This window comes from Pezoporus flaviventris, unplaced genomic scaffold (genome assembly GCF_033815535.1).
Source record: "Pezoporus flaviventris isolate CSIRO_AGI_PZ_B2104156 unplaced genomic scaffold, CSIRO_AGI_Pfla_v1 ptg000059l, whole genome shotgun sequence".
NCBI classification, from domain to species: domain Eukaryota; kingdom Metazoa; phylum Chordata; class Aves; order Psittaciformes; family Psittacidae; genus Pezoporus; species Pezoporus flaviventris.
The window spans coordinates 1,940,238-1,957,434 of record NW_026892607.1 but is presented as its reverse complement, the minus strand read 5'-3'; the positions used below and the strand labels follow the sequence as shown (position 1 = coordinate 1,957,434).

Sequence of the window (17,197 nt, the reverse complement as noted above, 5' to 3'; positions counted from 1 at the left end):
AAACCAAGTCCCCATGGTGGTGGTGGCAGCAGCAACACCCTTTACCCCTCAGGAAAGGGCAGGTGCTGAAAGGCCATTGTGATCTTCCTCATTCATGTGGTGTGGCCAATGAAAAATGGCCTGTAGGGCCAGGCCAAGGGGAATGGCTTTAACCTGCCCGAGGGGAGACTGAGCTGAGCTCTTAGGCAGAAGCTCTTCCCTGTGAGGGTGCTGAGGCGCTGGCACAGGGTGCCCAGAGAAGCTGTGGCTGCCCCATCCCTGGCAGTGTTCAAGGCCAGGTTGGACACAGGGGCTTGGAGCAAGCTGCTCTAGTGGAAGGGGTCCCTGCCCGTGGCAGGGGTTGGAGCTGGAGGAGCTTTAAGCTCCCTTCCAACACAAACCATTCCAGGGTTCTATTCTATGAACACCACCAGTGTTCATCTTTGTCCTTCGCAGGGATTTAAAGCTGGAGCCCTTGCTCTCACTGACCAAACTGACAGCAGGGCTGGCCCCTCTGGTGCCTTGGCTCTTGGTGCCTTTCTTAGCTCGTTTAATGAAGTCTAGACACTGAATGAAAGTGGAGGGTTTAATATCTATGTTAGCCCCTCTAAGTACTGGTTGAAGATAAATTAATAGATAAATCCTATTCACTTGTGTCTTTCTGATTGCTTGCTCAGCTTCCCCAGTCGTAGACTCCTGTTATTTTGGGCATTACATTTTCAATCAAAAGGCAGAAAAAAGTTATTTATAAAGGTGTGACAGCATGACTTCCTAAAAAAAGCTTGAAGATCCTTTTAAAAGCTTTACTCATTTCTCTTTAATATGCGCAATTAAGCTGCAATCTGCCCCAATCTGGTGAGCCTGCGCCACTTGGCAACACAGCCCAAAGAGGCTGAGTGGCTCTCAAACTGTCACAAACCAGGGAGGACGTCACCGTTACAAGACTATGTGAGAAGAAGCAGAATAGGGATGAATAAGACCCATTGTCAAGACCTGCAAAGGGAAATGCAGTTACCTGACCCAGCCCGAGTGCAGGGAATAATAGAGCCCCATTAGCACCAACAGTGGCTTCAGCTAATTAGTCCCTGGTGCAATAGAGACTCCTCTAAGTTCACTGGAGGTGTGGTTTATGGGTTTTATATTAGGTCCACAGTCTCAAGCCACACTGGGTATCTCTCTGTCCCATAGATATATGCCTATTGGCAAGAGCTGTCTCAAAATGCAACGGTGGTCACGCTCCCCAGCATGCTGTGTATGCCCCAGGCTCTTCAGCTGAAGCAGCAAGGCAGCCTTGCTTCTACTCCCTGCATTAAGTCATGTTCTGGATGTCACAATGAAGCTAAAGACTGGGCAAATGGATTCCCACAAAGCAGCTCCAGACTTACATGGATTATTAGTGATGTGTCCTAAATGCACGCAGTAGTTCCAGTTCCAACTGGCTACTGAAATCACTTTAAAATCCCTTAATGGGAATAATTGTGTGTCATACAGTGAATGCATTCTGAGACATCTTAACCGCAGGGCACGAGTCCCCACGAGCTCCAGCATCCCATACACTCAGCACTTGAAGCTGTTGGACTCAGCAGTATAGAATCCCAGCCTGGTTTGGGTTGAAGGGACCTTAAAGCTCATCCAGCTCCAACCCCTGCCACGGGCAGGGACCCCTTCCACTAGAGCAGCTTGCTCCAAGCCCCTGTGTCCAACCTGGCCTTGAACACTGCCAGGGATGGGGCAGCCACAGCTTCTCTGGGCACCCTGTGCCAGCGCCTCAGCACCCTCACAGGGAAGAGCTTCTGCCTAAGAGCTCAGCTCAGTCTCCCCTCTGGCAGGTTAAAGCCATTCCCCTTGGCCTGTCCCTATAGGCCCTTGGCCCAAGCCCCTCTCCACGTTTCCTGCAGCTCCTTTAGGTGCAGTGCAAAGCTTCATTTTATATACAAATGGTCACAAATTCTAAAGCTGCTGGAGAACACAGAAGATTCAGGGGTTTATAAAAATCTGTTTTGTAAACCAAATGCATTCACTCCTGTCAGTTAGTCCTACGAGATCCAACAAATCTAATGACATTCAAAATACTGTTCCTACTCTTTATTCTGACTTCCAGTGCAAAATGAGCAAATACACACAGAGTAACATAGAAGATAAAATGGCAGGGCTGAACCTGCTTCTCTGACCCCTGTCTCTGAAGGGGGAAGATGCAGCTGCATGAGGCAGCAGTTGCAAGGATGAGAGGATGCAGTTGGGCTTGTGTGACTTTGTCCTTTACTTAAGGTCAAGACAAAACCAAATCCTGCACAAGACAGCTACCAGCAGCTTAATACAATCTGAGCAGAAACCTCTTTTCATTTGGAGAAGGCATTCCCCCGTGGATAGACTTATCCAAACCCTGTATTATTCCCCTCCCTTGATCCATTTTGAAAGTGAAAAAGCAAAACTAATGCTCTGCCCTGAAGGCAAACTGGGCACAAGTGCTGACTGGTGGCTGTGAGGCTTCCATTCATCATGAGCTTTGAGTCACCCGAAAGCTTGGGATGTGATTCCTTACCTAGGAAAGTGTTGGAAATGTACTCGGACACCTGGTTACCGGAGCGGCTCATCTCGGAAAGGTGTGTCAGCTCCCGGTTCAGCATCCTCTTGAACTGGGAGGGAAAGAGCACAGACAAAAGATGGTTTTTTTCTGGATGCTTTTCCCAATTAACACAGCTTTATCAGAAGCGAGTTCACAAATGAGATGTTAAAAACAAAATCCTGGAGGTATTTGGAATGGAGATAGCTGCATATGGTTTCATTTAGATACTGCTCAGCAGCATCATGATGAGAGATTTCCTTTCAGTACACTAAACTGCAAAATTCATTTCCTCCACACAAACATACTAGTTTTTACTGCAAGAAATGAGCAGATAACGTTTCAGGTAATCTCTCTGAACGATCAGATTCTTGCACTGGTTTTAAATCCCACATCCTATAACCTTCTTTTGTTCTCCGTTTCCTAAGTTTGCTCCATTTTGTATTATGCAAGTAAAAGACAACTGCATAGAAGAGCATAGCAGAGGGGAAACATGCCATAAATCTGAACATCTGCTTGGGTCATTGCAGTAAAATGCAGGATCCAAGCATTGATTCCCTCAGAGATACATGCTGCGATCCTCCCAGTTTTACAATCACATCTTTTCATTGCTGCATCATGTTATCCTGCACCACTGAATTCCCAAAGGGGGGGAAAATTACATACATGTCAGCTGCATGCACAGTACAAACGTACGTACATCTCCTGCCCTGCAGTACACACAAATAACCATTTAAAAGCATGTTTTCCTTATAGAGGTTCCATCCAAGCAATACAGCACAAACCCCAGTCACTTACAAGCCTCGAGGATTTAAACCCACCTTAATATAACCCCAAGACACAGACAATAAATAGTTGGCTTCAGGCATTTTGGAAAACTCCTCAGCACCGTCCCCAAATCCTCACGGAGAAGCCGCCGGTCGGATGGGAATGCTCCTCGGGCACACACGGACACCCCCTGCCCCGGTCAATCACAGAAGGCAGCATCCATCAGAGCCGGAGATCCCCCCGAACCCGGCGGCTGCTAATCCCAGACACAGCCGAGCCCGGCAGAGCATCTTTGCAGAGGGCTGAACGTGGGTGTATTTGCTCGCAGGAGAGAAGAATGAAATCAGGAGCTGCACGGAGGAAGGAGAACCGATCCAAACGCATTCAGCTGGAAGCACTTAGGGATTACGAATGCTCCTGGTTGCTTAATTGGCTGAAGGGGGTCCCCACTCCACCTCAGCCTTGCCCAGCTGCTCTCTCTGACACGAAAATGATGCTGGTTTCCGAGGGGCTGCCAGCTCTAGTCACACAGCCATCTTTGGATGAGGGAGATTAAAATGGAGGAAGCTCCGTGCATATTTAAATAAGTCAAAAGTAGGCAGTAGCTCTTCTCCGTTTCTGCTTTGGTTTAATCCTCTTCGTTACAGAGGCTGAGGATTTCCAAAGCAAGGATTCTCATAGGGGTTTTGAAAAGCATCGTTTTCACTTTCTCAGTGAGATGACAGAGATTTCTCCCCTACGTGGTGAAGGGCAAAATGCAGCAATGTAACAAAGTGCACCTTCATGACACAGAATTATTTTTCAGTGATAAACTAATACCAACTTTAAATCTGTAATGCCACTGTACGCTTCATAAATCCTTCCTTACAAGTATATATTCACAACCCTGATGTCAAGGTTCAATCCTTTCTGAGTTTTTTACTTGAGACTGACATGCAATGACTTCATTAGGAAGTTGTAGCTGTCCCTTTTAGCATCAGATCAAAAGCAAAGCCCATTGCACTGCGTATGTGATAGAGATCACAGTGAGGAATCGCCGCTGATGCGCAGCACTCGCTGCTTTAGGACGTCCTTGGTGATTGTTGGCTGCAATACACTGCATGACAGCAGCCAGCATTCCTAAAATAAGAGTGCAATCTGTGGTTTAAATCATTTCCTTTCTCCATTAAACGTTATCAGCCTCGCCTGGAACGGCATCACGGGGCTTCCTCACGTGCTGCAGGACATGCAGGGATGGGGGAGCTGGTGCTGCATCGCATCCCCTTGTCCCTGCTGCAGCAGCTGATGCAAGCAGGGAGATGCGGAGCCTGCAGACAGCCCATGCGGAGCCTGCAGCTCCCTGAAAATCACCCCTTGCTGGCCAAGCATGGCTCCACCTGCGGCTCAGCACCATCCAGATGGGACTCCCCCTCAAGCCTTTTGGCCACAAGAATCACATAGAGCAAAATGAAGCTGTGAAGGCACCGTCTTCTCTCCTTAAATTCATGATTATCAGAGGTGGAAAGCTGATGCCATCTCCCTTTTGCCATGTGAGCAGACCAAAGATGGGTGCCATCTGCTCAGATTCTGCCTCCACCACCTCTGCTGTCTTCTCTTACAGCAACCTGCCTTGCCCTGCCAGTGTGAATGCCCACTTTCCAGGTTACTCAACCAGTTTAAATACTGTCTCATGGGATCTGGGCAAGAGCAGGATGTGAAGGATGCCATCTCATGGGATACAGGCAGGAGCAGGATGTGATGGATGCCACCTCATGGGATACAGGCAAGCGCAGGATGAGAAGGATGCCATCTCATGGGATACAGGCAGGAGTGGGCAGTGAAAGATGCCATCTGATGGGATATGGGCAGGAGTAAAACATGAAAGATGCCATCTTATGAGATATGGGTGGGAGTAAAACATGACAGATGCCATCTCACGGGATATGGGCAGGAGTGGGATGTGAAAGATGCCATCTCATGGGATCCAGGCATGAGTGGGATATGAAGGATGACATCCCACAGTGCTGGGTCATGGGCTTCAGCTCACAAGGTCCCCAGTAAACTTCACGTCAACCAAGAGGGACAAAAGCCTTTTGAAACTCCTAAGAGAGACCTTAGTGATGGAGAGTGAGTGGCAGGAAGATAAGAACCAAGCAAAGAAAGCCCGTGGGAGGAGGAGAGCTCTGACCCCGTCATTCCTCACGCTGACGTACTTTGGCTGGTCACAAGCCCTGGCCACCAACACGTGGATGCTCCCATAGGCTCCCAGTGAAGCATGTGCTGAAACGCTGCCCTGGACCGAGGCCTTTATCTTCACAAGGAAAACACCACAATCAGATGATGACACAGACGCTTTCGGCAATGTTGAACCAGGCAGGTTTGCTATACAATCACCCCTTTCAGGCAAATAATCACAAGGGGTGGGCAAACAGCTGAAAAAATGCCTTTACCTCACAACTGCCTTCCTCCAGGACAAAGGGTGGCCGCTGCCTTCTCACACAGGCACAGAGCCATTACTTGGGTTCCACAAGGTCACCCAAGCCATCCGCAGCGGAGATGAGGCCAGATACAAGACTCTGGGGTTCTCCTATCTGATCTTTAAGCAGAAACCTGTCCCCTTCATCTCCTCCAGCAGCCTCGCTCCTGCTCTCTTTTCCAGGCTTTTCATTAGCAGCCTCTTATGAAGGCGAACAGCAGGATCCCAGTGCTGCTAAAAGCACTGCGGGGGCCAGACCCAGCCGAGACACCCACAGTGCTGTGAGAAAACACACATGCTTTGCAAAGCTCGCTGTGGTTTAACATCCGAGTGATGCTGGCACCTAAGGAGGGTTGCATAGAATCATAGAACCAACAAGGCTGGAAAAGCCCTTCAAGCTCACCCAGTCCAACCGTTCCCAGCCCTGCCACGGCCACCACTGCCCCATGGCACTGAGGCCTCCCCTCCATGCTGTGTGAACACTCGATGGGACGGTGCCTGCAGCCCTGCCCTGGGCAGCCTGTTCCAATGCCTGAGCACCCTCTGGGGCAGGAATTGTTCCTCAGCTCCATCTAAACCTGCCCTGGGGCAGCTTGAGGCCGGTTCCTCTTGTCCCATCCCTTGTTCCTTGGGAGCAGAGCCCAGCCCCTCCTGGCTCCATCCTCCTGTCAGGCACTTGTAGGCAGCCATCAGGTCCCCCCTGAGCCTTCTCTTCTCCACACTGAACCCCCCAGCTCCCTCAGCCCTTCCCCATCACCCTTGTGCTCCAGGCCCTGCTCCAGCTCCACTGCCCTTCTCTGGCCCCGCTCCAGCACCTCAATGTCTCTCCTGTAGCGAGGGGCCCAGAGCTGAACACAGGATCCGAGGTGCAGCCTCACCAGGGGACAATCACTGCCCTGGCTCTGCTGCCACACTGGTGCTGGTACCTCAGGCCAGGATACCCTTTACTTAATAACACTGTGCCTTTAAAAACCAACCCAGTTCAGCCATGGTGCACATGGAAACCATGATGTCTTCACTGCTCCCAGGGGGTATCTGGGACTATTCCTGAGCTTCCCTTGATGTGAGGATGCTCGGAGTGACACTGCTTGCTCTGAACTGCATTGCCATTTCCCTGCAGGCAGAGAAAGCAGGTCGCTGCCTCTGTCCAGATCGATGCCTGATGTCATGTGCAAAGCTCTGTAACGATCCCTTCGTTGAATTGATGTGACAGCAAAGGGTAAAACAAACAGATTGCAAGCTAGCGATGAGAAAATACCAACTGCTCTGCCACTGAGCAAACAGAAGTGTTGCTGCTTCAGAGAGCTCCTGCGTGGCCCTCAGCTTGGCAATTAGGATCGTGCCCATCAGCAACATAGGGAAACGTGCTCTTATTTTCATAATTAATAATAATCGCAGGGCCTTTTCCAAAGGAAATCAGCACTGCTAACTCCATGTGCAGATGGGAACTGAAAAATGCATGTGGCTGCAATAGGATGTACATGGGAGGGGATGGCCACCCCAGTCCAAGGGGGTCTTCATTGAATCACAGACTGGTTTGGGTTGGAAAGGGCCTTAAGATCATCCACTTCCAACCTGTTGCCACGGGCAGGGACACCTTCCACTAGATCATGTAACCCAAGGCTCTGGCCTTGAACACTGCCAGGGATGGGGCAGCCACAGCTTCTCTGGGCACCCTGTGCCAGCGCCTCAGCACCCTCACAGGGAAGAGCTTCTGCCTGAGATCTAACCTGAATTTTCCCTGTTTAAGTGTGAACCCATCACCCCTTGTCCTGTCACTCCAGTGCCTGACAGAGTCCCTCTGCAGCATCCATCCTTAAAAAGAAGCAAAACCAAGAGGCAGGCTTAGTGCTCCCGTCTCTGTACCCCAATTTGACCACGGGACCGTGCAATGAACTGATGAAAAGAGTGCCGATAACATGCGTAAGACGAAGCCCCAGCTGAGGTCTGTATTAACCAACCAGCCGTGGTGCTCCAGCTGACCTTCCCGGCAAGTCACAGAGGTCTAAAACCATCTGGAGGCTTGTGCGAGAAAACGCCATCGCATCGCGTGGAGCCTTCCTGGTTTGCATGCTCTGCAGTAACTGCACAAGGCATCTGAAGCAAATTAAGTCTCCCAGAAATTGAATCACTCTTTGATTACCAGCAGTGACCCTTTTTCGTGCGTGCTCTGCTAGAGGGAATCACAGTTTCTTTCCAGCATCCCAGTCATGTGTGTGTGTGGCAATTTCCTTGATTACTGTTGGGAAAGTTCCCTCGCAGTTCCCCTCCTGGCTGCCCACGCTGCTGCTCCTGCCTTCCCTGCACTGCCACTTGCAATGCTGGCTTGGGGCTGAGCGCTGGCCCCAGCACAAGGCTCGGCAAGGGCACGACCATGGGGACCTCTGTGGTGGCATCGGCACCGAGCGCATGGCAGCTCCTTCAGCCCATCCTAACCAAACGCTCTGCAGGTGAAGCTCACCTGCCCTCTTTTTGGGCTGAGGAAGAAGATTTGGCCTGGTTTATGGTAGGATTTACCAGATTTAGGAGGCCAAGCAAGCCTGGAGTGCACTGGCTCCAGGGCTACCACGTGCGATATGGGGTGGAGCCCAGGGCAGCATCCAGCCCCAGTGTTTCAGTGTGGAAAATCCCACCTTCGTGGCTCCTTATGGAAGAAACAGATCTCCTCCTTTCCCAGGAAGGTCAGGGAGAGCCACACAGAGGCACACACAGTTCTTGGCCTTTCCAGCCCCATGCTGTTACTCCTGTTCCTATTCCCCCTTGGAGTAGGGCATGAGAGGTGTTGCTGGTGCTTTACAGGGAAAAGAAAGACAGGAGGATGGATCTGCTGCTGATGTAAAGCCTTTGAAGTCAATTTATACCAGCTGGGGTTCCCTGAGGCCAAGAGTCCTTATGCAAAGAGGCTGCTTAAAAAAGCTGTAGTCCTCTGCAGGAGCTGAGGGCAATTTCAAGATAAAAGAGCTGCTGAGATGCTGTGGGCTCCAGCCTGGAGAACCTGAGGAGAGTGGGGTCCCACCCCACACTTTGATGAGGAATCTCGGTGCAGATCTCCAGTGTGTAAAGATGTTTATAAACTGTGTTCCCGGCGACCCACCCTTCTGACGCAAACATCACGTCCCTCGCTCCTCGAGACCTCAGAACAAAGGGGTTTGTGGTACCAGGGCTCCTCTCGCCTTTGATTTCCACCCAAAGGCAGCTGGGCTGAAGCCTCCTCGGAGTAATTGCCCTGGTAAATTAGTACAGGTCCAGAGGCACAATTAAACTATGGTGGATCTGTTTTAACAGCTTTTCTCCTGGGAGTAAGTGGATGGCCAGCCCTGGGAGCTGGGAAGAGTTGACACTCACCTGCCTGTGTGACGGAGCAGGAACGGGAGTCCAGCCGGAAATCATTTACACACAGGAGGGAAATTACTCATCCGTGGATACAGCAACCAGGTCCAGGAGTGAATGCGTAATGCTTTTGTCTGGAGCCCTGGTTACTCAAGGGGAATGGATGTGACACTCGTGTGCTACTAGAGATTTGAAACTGAGATTCAGCTCATTGTCTGTATTTGAGAGCTAGAAGATGGGTTTGTTAATCCCTAGCCCTCTCTTCCCAACGTGAATACCTCATTCCTGTATTGCACACAGGCACCTAACCCTTAGGCAGACAAAACTCCAGGAGCTAAGACTTTGCGTGGGCACAGGCAGAGTGATGCTAACTGGGTGCGATGCCGGGTACCCCTGGGCAGAACCAGACCTGGTAATTGTGCTCCTAAGAGGTCCAGGAAGCACATCTCTGGCACACCAACACCGTGTAACTTGCAGAAGGCAGTTCTTCATTCCTCTGGGGTTTATCCCAAACTACATTTGGAAAACATGGGGTGGTGCTGGCACACGGTGCCCAGAGGAGCTGTGGCTGCCCCATCCCTGGCAGTGTTCAAGGCCTGGCTGGACACAGGGGCTTGGAGCAAGCTGCTCGTGGCAGGGGTTGGAACTGGGTGAGCTTTAAGGTCCCTTCCACCCAAAGCACTCTGGCATCCTACGAAAACCTGCGGATTCTGGAGTGCTGGAGCATTTCTTTTGTTGTTTCTTCCAAGGTTTGCAAGTCAAAAGAGTTAAAAATCTCTGCTTTACAGGAACAGTAACTGGATCACAATCTGCCTTTTCCTGACATTACCTCACTTACAGAAACTGTGTCAAACGCATTCTCGGCTGTCCTTGCTCCTTCGTAATTCCCATTGATTTTCCTTTTTAAGCACTCCCACGAAGGACAGTGGGATGGGGCATTTCAATGTTTAAAGAAATAACGAGCCCGTTTCACACAAGAGAACACTTTCAGGCACATTGCAGTGCCTGCAGAAAAGCGGGATGGTTGCAGTCAACTATCAGTCATTAAAGAAATCAAATGCTTTTTCAGCTCTTTCTTAGTTGTTGTTTCCTAAAACAATATAGTTTTTAATGTGCTAGAAACTATTTTTAATGAGATACAAAGTACTATTTGTTTTTTGGGGTTTTCTTGTTTTCCCTTCAGCTTATTTTTTAAACCAAAAAGTAAACAGAGGGTTATGAAATCTCCAATTTCACATCAAAGGCGAGTTGATTTATATATGTGTTCAAAGGCAGACTTGAAAGGAGTAACATCATGACCAACTTGTTGGCCTGATGTTATTAGAATAATTTAAAAATCCACAATGTAAATGTTGATAAATAAATAGCACGTTGCCATAAATCAGCATGTGGCTGCTCATGAAAGCACTGAGCTCTATCTGATGTAGACAGAGCAATATTCAGATTTTACCAGTGAAGTTTAGCGTTTCTGAAAGCAGCAGAACCTCCCTGGGGTGGGACGGATTGATGCAACACAGGGCTTCAGAAGTGATGGAGTGGAACCTGAAGCAGGAGCTTTAGCACCGGTACCAGTTCCAGCTCATTTCCAGACAAATGAGACTTGAAACATGCAAATTGCATTCAAATGCCGGAAAGGAACAACTCCCCATAGGATCCTGCCCAAGGAGAGTGTTGTGAATTAGCACTGCCTAGAAATGATACTGGATTTCCTTATTGAAAAGCAGGTTCGGGGCATGTTACTCACTTACTGGGAACAGGTAGGGCAGAGGAAAAACCCCCTCCACCCGCTGCTGAGGAATGGGTAAGGTCATGGAGAAACTACCCTGTTTGCTTTCCTGAAAGTGGATGTGTCATGTGTTTGTAAGGTGTGCCCTGCCCGCTGGAGCTGTGGTTGGCACAGGGAGAAAACGCCTGCCATGCCCTGCAGGGACAAATCTGCTCAGCACCTCCTGGATGCGGGCAGTCCTGCAGCGCCTGGTGCCGAGGAATTCAAGTCTTGGTGTATCCAGCACCGTCATGTTTGGTACCCAACAGCCCTCGGTTTGGATTTATGTCTGTTGGGATTGATATGGGGTAGCAGGGCTGAGAGAGTTGAAGATTTCATGCTGCACGGTGTGACGAAGCACATGGTGTGTATCTTCTTGGGTGGAAAAGACATTACTAATCCTCGGCTGGATTAGACATTCAGAAGCTCTTCCCTGTGAGGGCGGTGAGGCACAGGGTGCCCAGAGAAGCTGTGGCTGCCCCATCCCTGGCAGTGTTCAAGGCCAGGTTGGACACAGGGGCTTAGAGCAAGCTGCTCTGGTGGAAGGGGTCCCTGCCCGTGGCAGGGGTTGGAAATGGATGAGCTTTAAGGTCCCTTCCAATATAAACCATTCTGTGAAGACCCGTAGCAGCAGGGTATGGCCCAGGCTGCAGCTTGAACTGAAGCTTTGGCTTCCTTTGGAAGCAGCTCAGATTGGTTTCTGCTTTATCCAAAATGCTCTTCCTGTACTTAAATAAGTCTCTTCTAGTCAATTAATACACACAGCTAGACCTGGAGTCTACAGATCAGCTTATTCGATTTGGTATGGGTTTCCTCACCAGTAAGTACCAAACTGCACACAGCAGGAGCTCTCAACTGGACACAAGCTCAGCAGTGATCCCCTGGGAACCACACTCTCTCTCCATCATTAGAAGGTGCATTTTGTAACATAAACCAAATTGTAAGGAGGAAAGAGCCCACAAATGGCACGTTAGAGGGAAGAGGTAACCCCCACATTAGCACCACTTCTTCCCGCGTGGCTGAGCACAGCGCGATGAGCGCTCATAGAGGTTTTTCACCCCAGCCCTGCTTTGATTCTTCACTCCAACAAGAGGCGAGAAAGTAAAGCCAGAAATAAGCAAATAAACCACGTTTGTGCTGCAAAATCACTTTTACAGAGTGGTGGAAAACTGTTTGTCATGTTAGCTGCAAGAGGAAAATCAGGAGGAAGAGATGCCGAGTGCCAGCCTGGGCTGAAGGCTTGGAAGCACCAGCAGAATGGAAACCTACAGCAGCTCGTTTGTTGGTCTGAAGTTGATTAAAGAAAGACCTGATGCAGCTGACAACATCTGTGGCCTGGAGAGCAGCGAGTGCTCCAGGAGGCTACAGATCTCAGACCAAAATCTGCTGTCAGTCACACCCATGCAAACCACACTGCTGAAGCCTCGAGTGCTAAAGGAAGCCAAAGGACTACGTCAAGAGCCCACAAATGAAAGCAGCTCCTCAGCCTCTCGCCCTGCTGGGGAGCAGCAGAGGGACCCCTGCTCCCCCTGCCATAGGCGATGCTGGACCCTCGGATGAAATATACCTGGATTATATTCTCAACCTTCAGGACAAAAACAACTGAGAGGGAAGAGCATTTGTCATTTAACAAGAGAGCAATGCAATTAAAGAGGGGATTTTGTTAATCGTATGAAGCAGCAATTTAAAATTCATTTAAATTTGAGTCAGGCTCTGCAGTCATCATTTAGGCAAATCCAATGGGGTTTTACCTGAGTAGGAGAACAGGCTTTGGAAAATTCAAACAGCTTTGTGCCCTCAGATGACTTTTCCAAGGTGCCCATGATGAGAAAAAACTCTGGTAGCTTCTAATTGACGGAGGTCTGGTTTGCTTCAGAAAACACAGGCTAAAGAGCAAGACATCAGTATGGCTCCACTACAGCAGTATCTCCCCCAAAACCTGTGGCAGTTGGTCCTGCCAAAATGAAAATGAGCCTAATGCAAGCACCAAAACCCTCCAGAAAGCACTAATTCATGTAAATAGATTTAAATGAAAACTCCTCCTCGCACAGAGATAGGCAAATGATTTGCAGAGTAACTTTTCCGCAGCGTTTGCCCAGCTGGGCTAAACCAGCAGCAAGGTGAGGCACTACTTGTTTGTTTGCTTTAAACACGGAGCAAAGGCTTTAATCAGAGGAATCTCTCCCTCTAAGAGCTCTGACGGATGAGCCTTGAAACCAGTACATCTCCACAACATGTCCTGGCTTTGATAACACCACATCTTTCAATTAGGTTTCACTTAGCGCAAACGTTTTGCTCACCAGCTGCCTCACCGAAAGCAATTGCTTTGCAGCTGGCTGAAAAATGAGGAGTTTGGAGCCAGGCTGTAGGATCCTGGTGCACAAAATCAGCGTCAGGATGAGGACTACTCCAAGGGTTAAATCTGCCTCTGAAACCCAACTCACCCTCATCCTAAGAGATGCTTCTCCTCTGAGGTTTCGTGCGTCTCCAATATCCCCACTTCACTTGCGGAGAGGTCACTGCTCTGAACAGTTACTCACTCTCCAGTCCTGCCCTCAAATCATGATTCATTTTGAACCTGCCTTTGAGCTACTATTTATTTAAGCCCCACCCTAATGTGTTGTAACGTCAAAGTCTGAGAATGCAGAACTTTCAAACCCAGCGCATCCTACAAGCAGAGATGTTTAAAGGACACCCTAGAAGGTCCTGGGCACCGGCATGTCCCTGTGGATCATAGAATCTGGGAATGGTTTGTGTTGAAGGGACCTCATCTGGGTCCAGCCCCTGCCATGGACAGGGACACCTTCCACTAGAGCAGCTTGCTCCAAGCCCCTGTGTCCAACCTGGCCTTGAACGCTGCCAGGGATGGGGCAGCCACAGCTTCTCTGGGCATCTCGAAAGGTGGTGCTGGCTCCTGACACTGTCCTGATGCTTTTCATAAGGGTGCAGCTATCCAATATTTAATATCTGAATCAGTTATCCAAGATACCTGGCAACTGACAGCCCAGAGGGCTCGCAAGACCAACAGATGAGACTGCTAAATAAGCCCACGTATGGCTCCACTATCCCACCCCACTCAAGACATATTTGATCTAATCAGAATGATTTAGAGGCCAAAGAGCAAGGGAGGAGCAATAGGATGGATACAGAGACAGCTACCCTAAAAGTCCATTTATGATAGCGATAAGAACTGATTGATGCACAGGAGGTGACTCAAAGCCAGGTCCCCAAGCCTCGAGGGGTTTCAGTCAGAGCCCCGGTGCAGAGCTGCCTCCTCACCCAGGACTTCACTGGAACCTCATGTTCACCACTGCCAAACGCCTCTGTCAAAAACCTCAGCTCTCACATCCCGCATAGCTTTGCCTTAAGAAATACAGCGCCGTGTCCCCCCAGAACAAGGACATCCTCAGGACAGATGAAAAAGCAACCAGATAAAACAAAAGCTAGAGCGAATATTCCCAGCCTCAGACAGAAGCAGCTCCCACCTACCGCAGTTCTCAAGGAGCATCCCGATCGCCGAGGTCCTGCTCTGCAGCCAGCAGCTGTATGGCTCAGAAACAGTTAAACCACCGCCGACGTCAAACCGACACGGGCAACTGCGTTAGGGCTCTGCAGGGACCAGCTCTGCAGGGACCACGTGGAGCAATGCCAGGGGCTGCTCCGACCGTCGCAGATCCCCGTTTCCATAACGTGAGTCCCCGGGCGAGGGGAATACCGGCTCCGGAGCTCAGTGATTCATCCCGGCTTGTAAAAACAGGAGACGTGGAAGTCTCTTTGTTTCGCTGGCTGCTGCACAGGCGAACAAGCCTCTCTTTGTGCGGCGCTCCGGCTATTTTAAAGCACGTTAAACAAAGGAAGTTCCAGCGAAAGACTAAACAGCTCGGCACCGCTTAAGGGAAACATCACGTACAAAGAGGGCAAGATTTGGGGCTGATGGCCGGGCAGGAGATGGGAGAGCAGCGTGGAGGCTGTGCAGCGCGGCACATACGCCGCTGGCACTCGGCCCCGCACCGCACTCGACCTCTACCACTCCACCGCGGAGTTTACATTAGTGTCCAGATGTTTATTTAGCCGCTGGCTCCTGAACGCTAGGTGCGGCCTCGCTCCTCTTTCTGACCAAAATGCCCTTGGAAAAAACAAGCAAAATGACATCAGTTGTGTTTATCTTAACAGCTTCTGGCCCACAAGCGACCAAGATAGGAGTGTGGAGCCCCAGCGTGCCCTCAGCCGCTGCCCCAAAACGGCCTTGGGTGGCAAGGTTTGGGTTGGGTTATCCCGCACTTGGGAGTAACGGAGACGTCTCTAAGAGCTGAGAGAAGAGAGCTTAAGGATTTAGTCTGCAGTGGTGGCAGGGAACAGGCTGGGTGTTGAAAGTTCTGAGGGCACAAGGCAGGCACCCTGACGACAACACCTCTGCCTACTCAGAATCAAAACATCCCCACAGACCACAAATTACGTTATCTGCCCATTTGCTTACTCAATGGACTGAAAAGCTCTGAATAAGACTGAATTTAAGGGGGTGGAAAGGTGCTGCTTAGGTCTGTTCAATATATCTGTTTTACCTGTGATCTGGGCTCTATTCTGCACGGACTAGCAGGCGGATGTTGAGATAAACCACATTTTCTCCATCCTTCATTTCTACAGTAAGTTCTAAAAACTTGGAGCTGGCCAGAGCAGCTTCAGCTGGGAAAAATGCTTGCTCCTTTTTATGACCCCGGGGATGGATGATCCTGTCCTCCCCAGATCCCAAATTAGGTAATAGAGCCGAGGGGTCCTGCAGGACAAGTGGGGCTGTGGACAGCTGCCTATGTCAAATGCAGCATTACAGGGTGGCCACCAAGAGAGAAAATCCCCTGTCTTTTATCAGCAGGCTCATGACTCACAAATCCTTCAGAGCCCCAGCAGTTGCCTGAGCTGGAAGCTGGAGAGGGAGATAAATGCAGGGGAAAAAGCCTGTATGTGTTATAATGAGGTAAAGATGTGCTGCCTGCTTCTACAGGCAGCGCTGAGCACCTCTGAGCTTTCTGCAGGTCATTCTGTTGCACTGCAAACTGCAGTACCATACTCTGCTCACAGCAAAAGATAGTGTTAGGAAATCAATTCCCTTCACGTCGGTGGCATTCCCTGCAAGCAGGGAGTTTTCCAGGCAGTTAGTTGGGAAGTTGAGGCATTGTGCATGGGCAGCGGTTCTGTAGCAGAGGCTGGCAGCTGGAGCACGGACTCTGCTCTGGTAAATGCATCAGGACTCGTGGATGCTGCCAACACACCCAGGGCACAGAGCTCCCCTCTCTGCCAGTTTATGTCTGATCCCTGCTCTGGCCCTGCAGGGTCCCACTGTGGAAGCAGCGGCGCTCCCCTGGCTCACGCTGATGTCAGTGCAACCAGGCTGTTAGCTCACAGCAAGATCAGCTCCTCATTTCCTCACTCCTCCGGTAATTAACTCACACCTTCCAAAAAGCACACGCACATGTTTGAACCCATGCTTTCCAAACCCCATCAGCTTAGAGCCAGGATGCATCCCACATGGCATCATCCATCCATCCCCCCCCCCCCCCCCCCTTTCAGCGATTCCTTTCTGGAGCAGGACTTCCGAGAATCCCCTTGCAAACACGTATGCCGCCATCCTCCCCCTCTGCCTCGCTGTTGTTGCAACTCTGGGTTTTCTAAACTACGTCTGTCAGGAAGGAGACAGGAAATTCGAGTCACACTTGCAACAGCTGTGCCATGCCTACTATCAGTCGCAAATGACGTAGTTTGGCTTGGGTGGCGTGGGGCCAGGAACTCGGCGGAGCGGAGGTCAGGGAGATAGGTCACTGTTTATACTGCTCTGCGCTTGGGAGCATGCCGAGCCCATTTGCTTTCTTCCTATCTCTACTGTTTCTCTTTCCGTTTTTCTTTAATAACGTGGAGCCCAAGCATCCTGTTTTCAAAACATCGGACTCGTTTGCTGTTTACCGGTGACAAATTCAAATGCCTCTGAGCGGAGCTGGCACTTGAATGGGTCACTTGGCTCCGGGACAGACAAGGACCGCTGCAGCCTCCTCCTCAAGATGCACATTTCAAACCCAACAGCTTCTCACACTGCAAGATCGCCCTGCAGATAGCATCTGCCACCAAAACCACAAACTCCCAAATGAATGTGTGTCCCTGTTCATCACTGATGAGGAAAGGAACCGAGCTGTGAGGCCATTTTAGGCTTCTCATTTGCTGATGAAAATGATACTGGAAGTTGACCAAAAAGCGCAGACATGTCAGAAACTGGTTGTGAAAGAACAGTTTGGGGAACCTTTTGCTCGGCTCTGCTCTAAATCATTTGCACACGGAGGAATCACAACTT

General features: G+C 50.1%; 1 protein-coding gene across 6 annotated transcripts in view; it reads right to left on the bottom strand.

Annotated features, from left to right (window-relative positions):
* Positions 1-17,197, bottom strand: part of PDE4B (phosphodiesterase 4B) — a 222,865-nt gene that overhangs the window by 10,950 nt on the left and 194,718 nt on the right. For 4 of the 6 annotated variants that reach the window (XM_061469704.1, XM_061469705.1, XM_061469706.1 and 1 more), the window contains one exon: positions 2,522-2,615. In XM_061469704.1, coding sequence (XP_061325688.1) covers positions 2,522-2,615 — 94 coding nt within the window. Of the gene's footprint in view, positions 1-2,521; positions 2,616-3,363; positions 4,028-13,304; positions 13,327-17,197 lie in introns of those variants that run through there. The other 2 variants (XM_061469709.1, XM_061469708.1) reach the window with 2 other exon arrangements.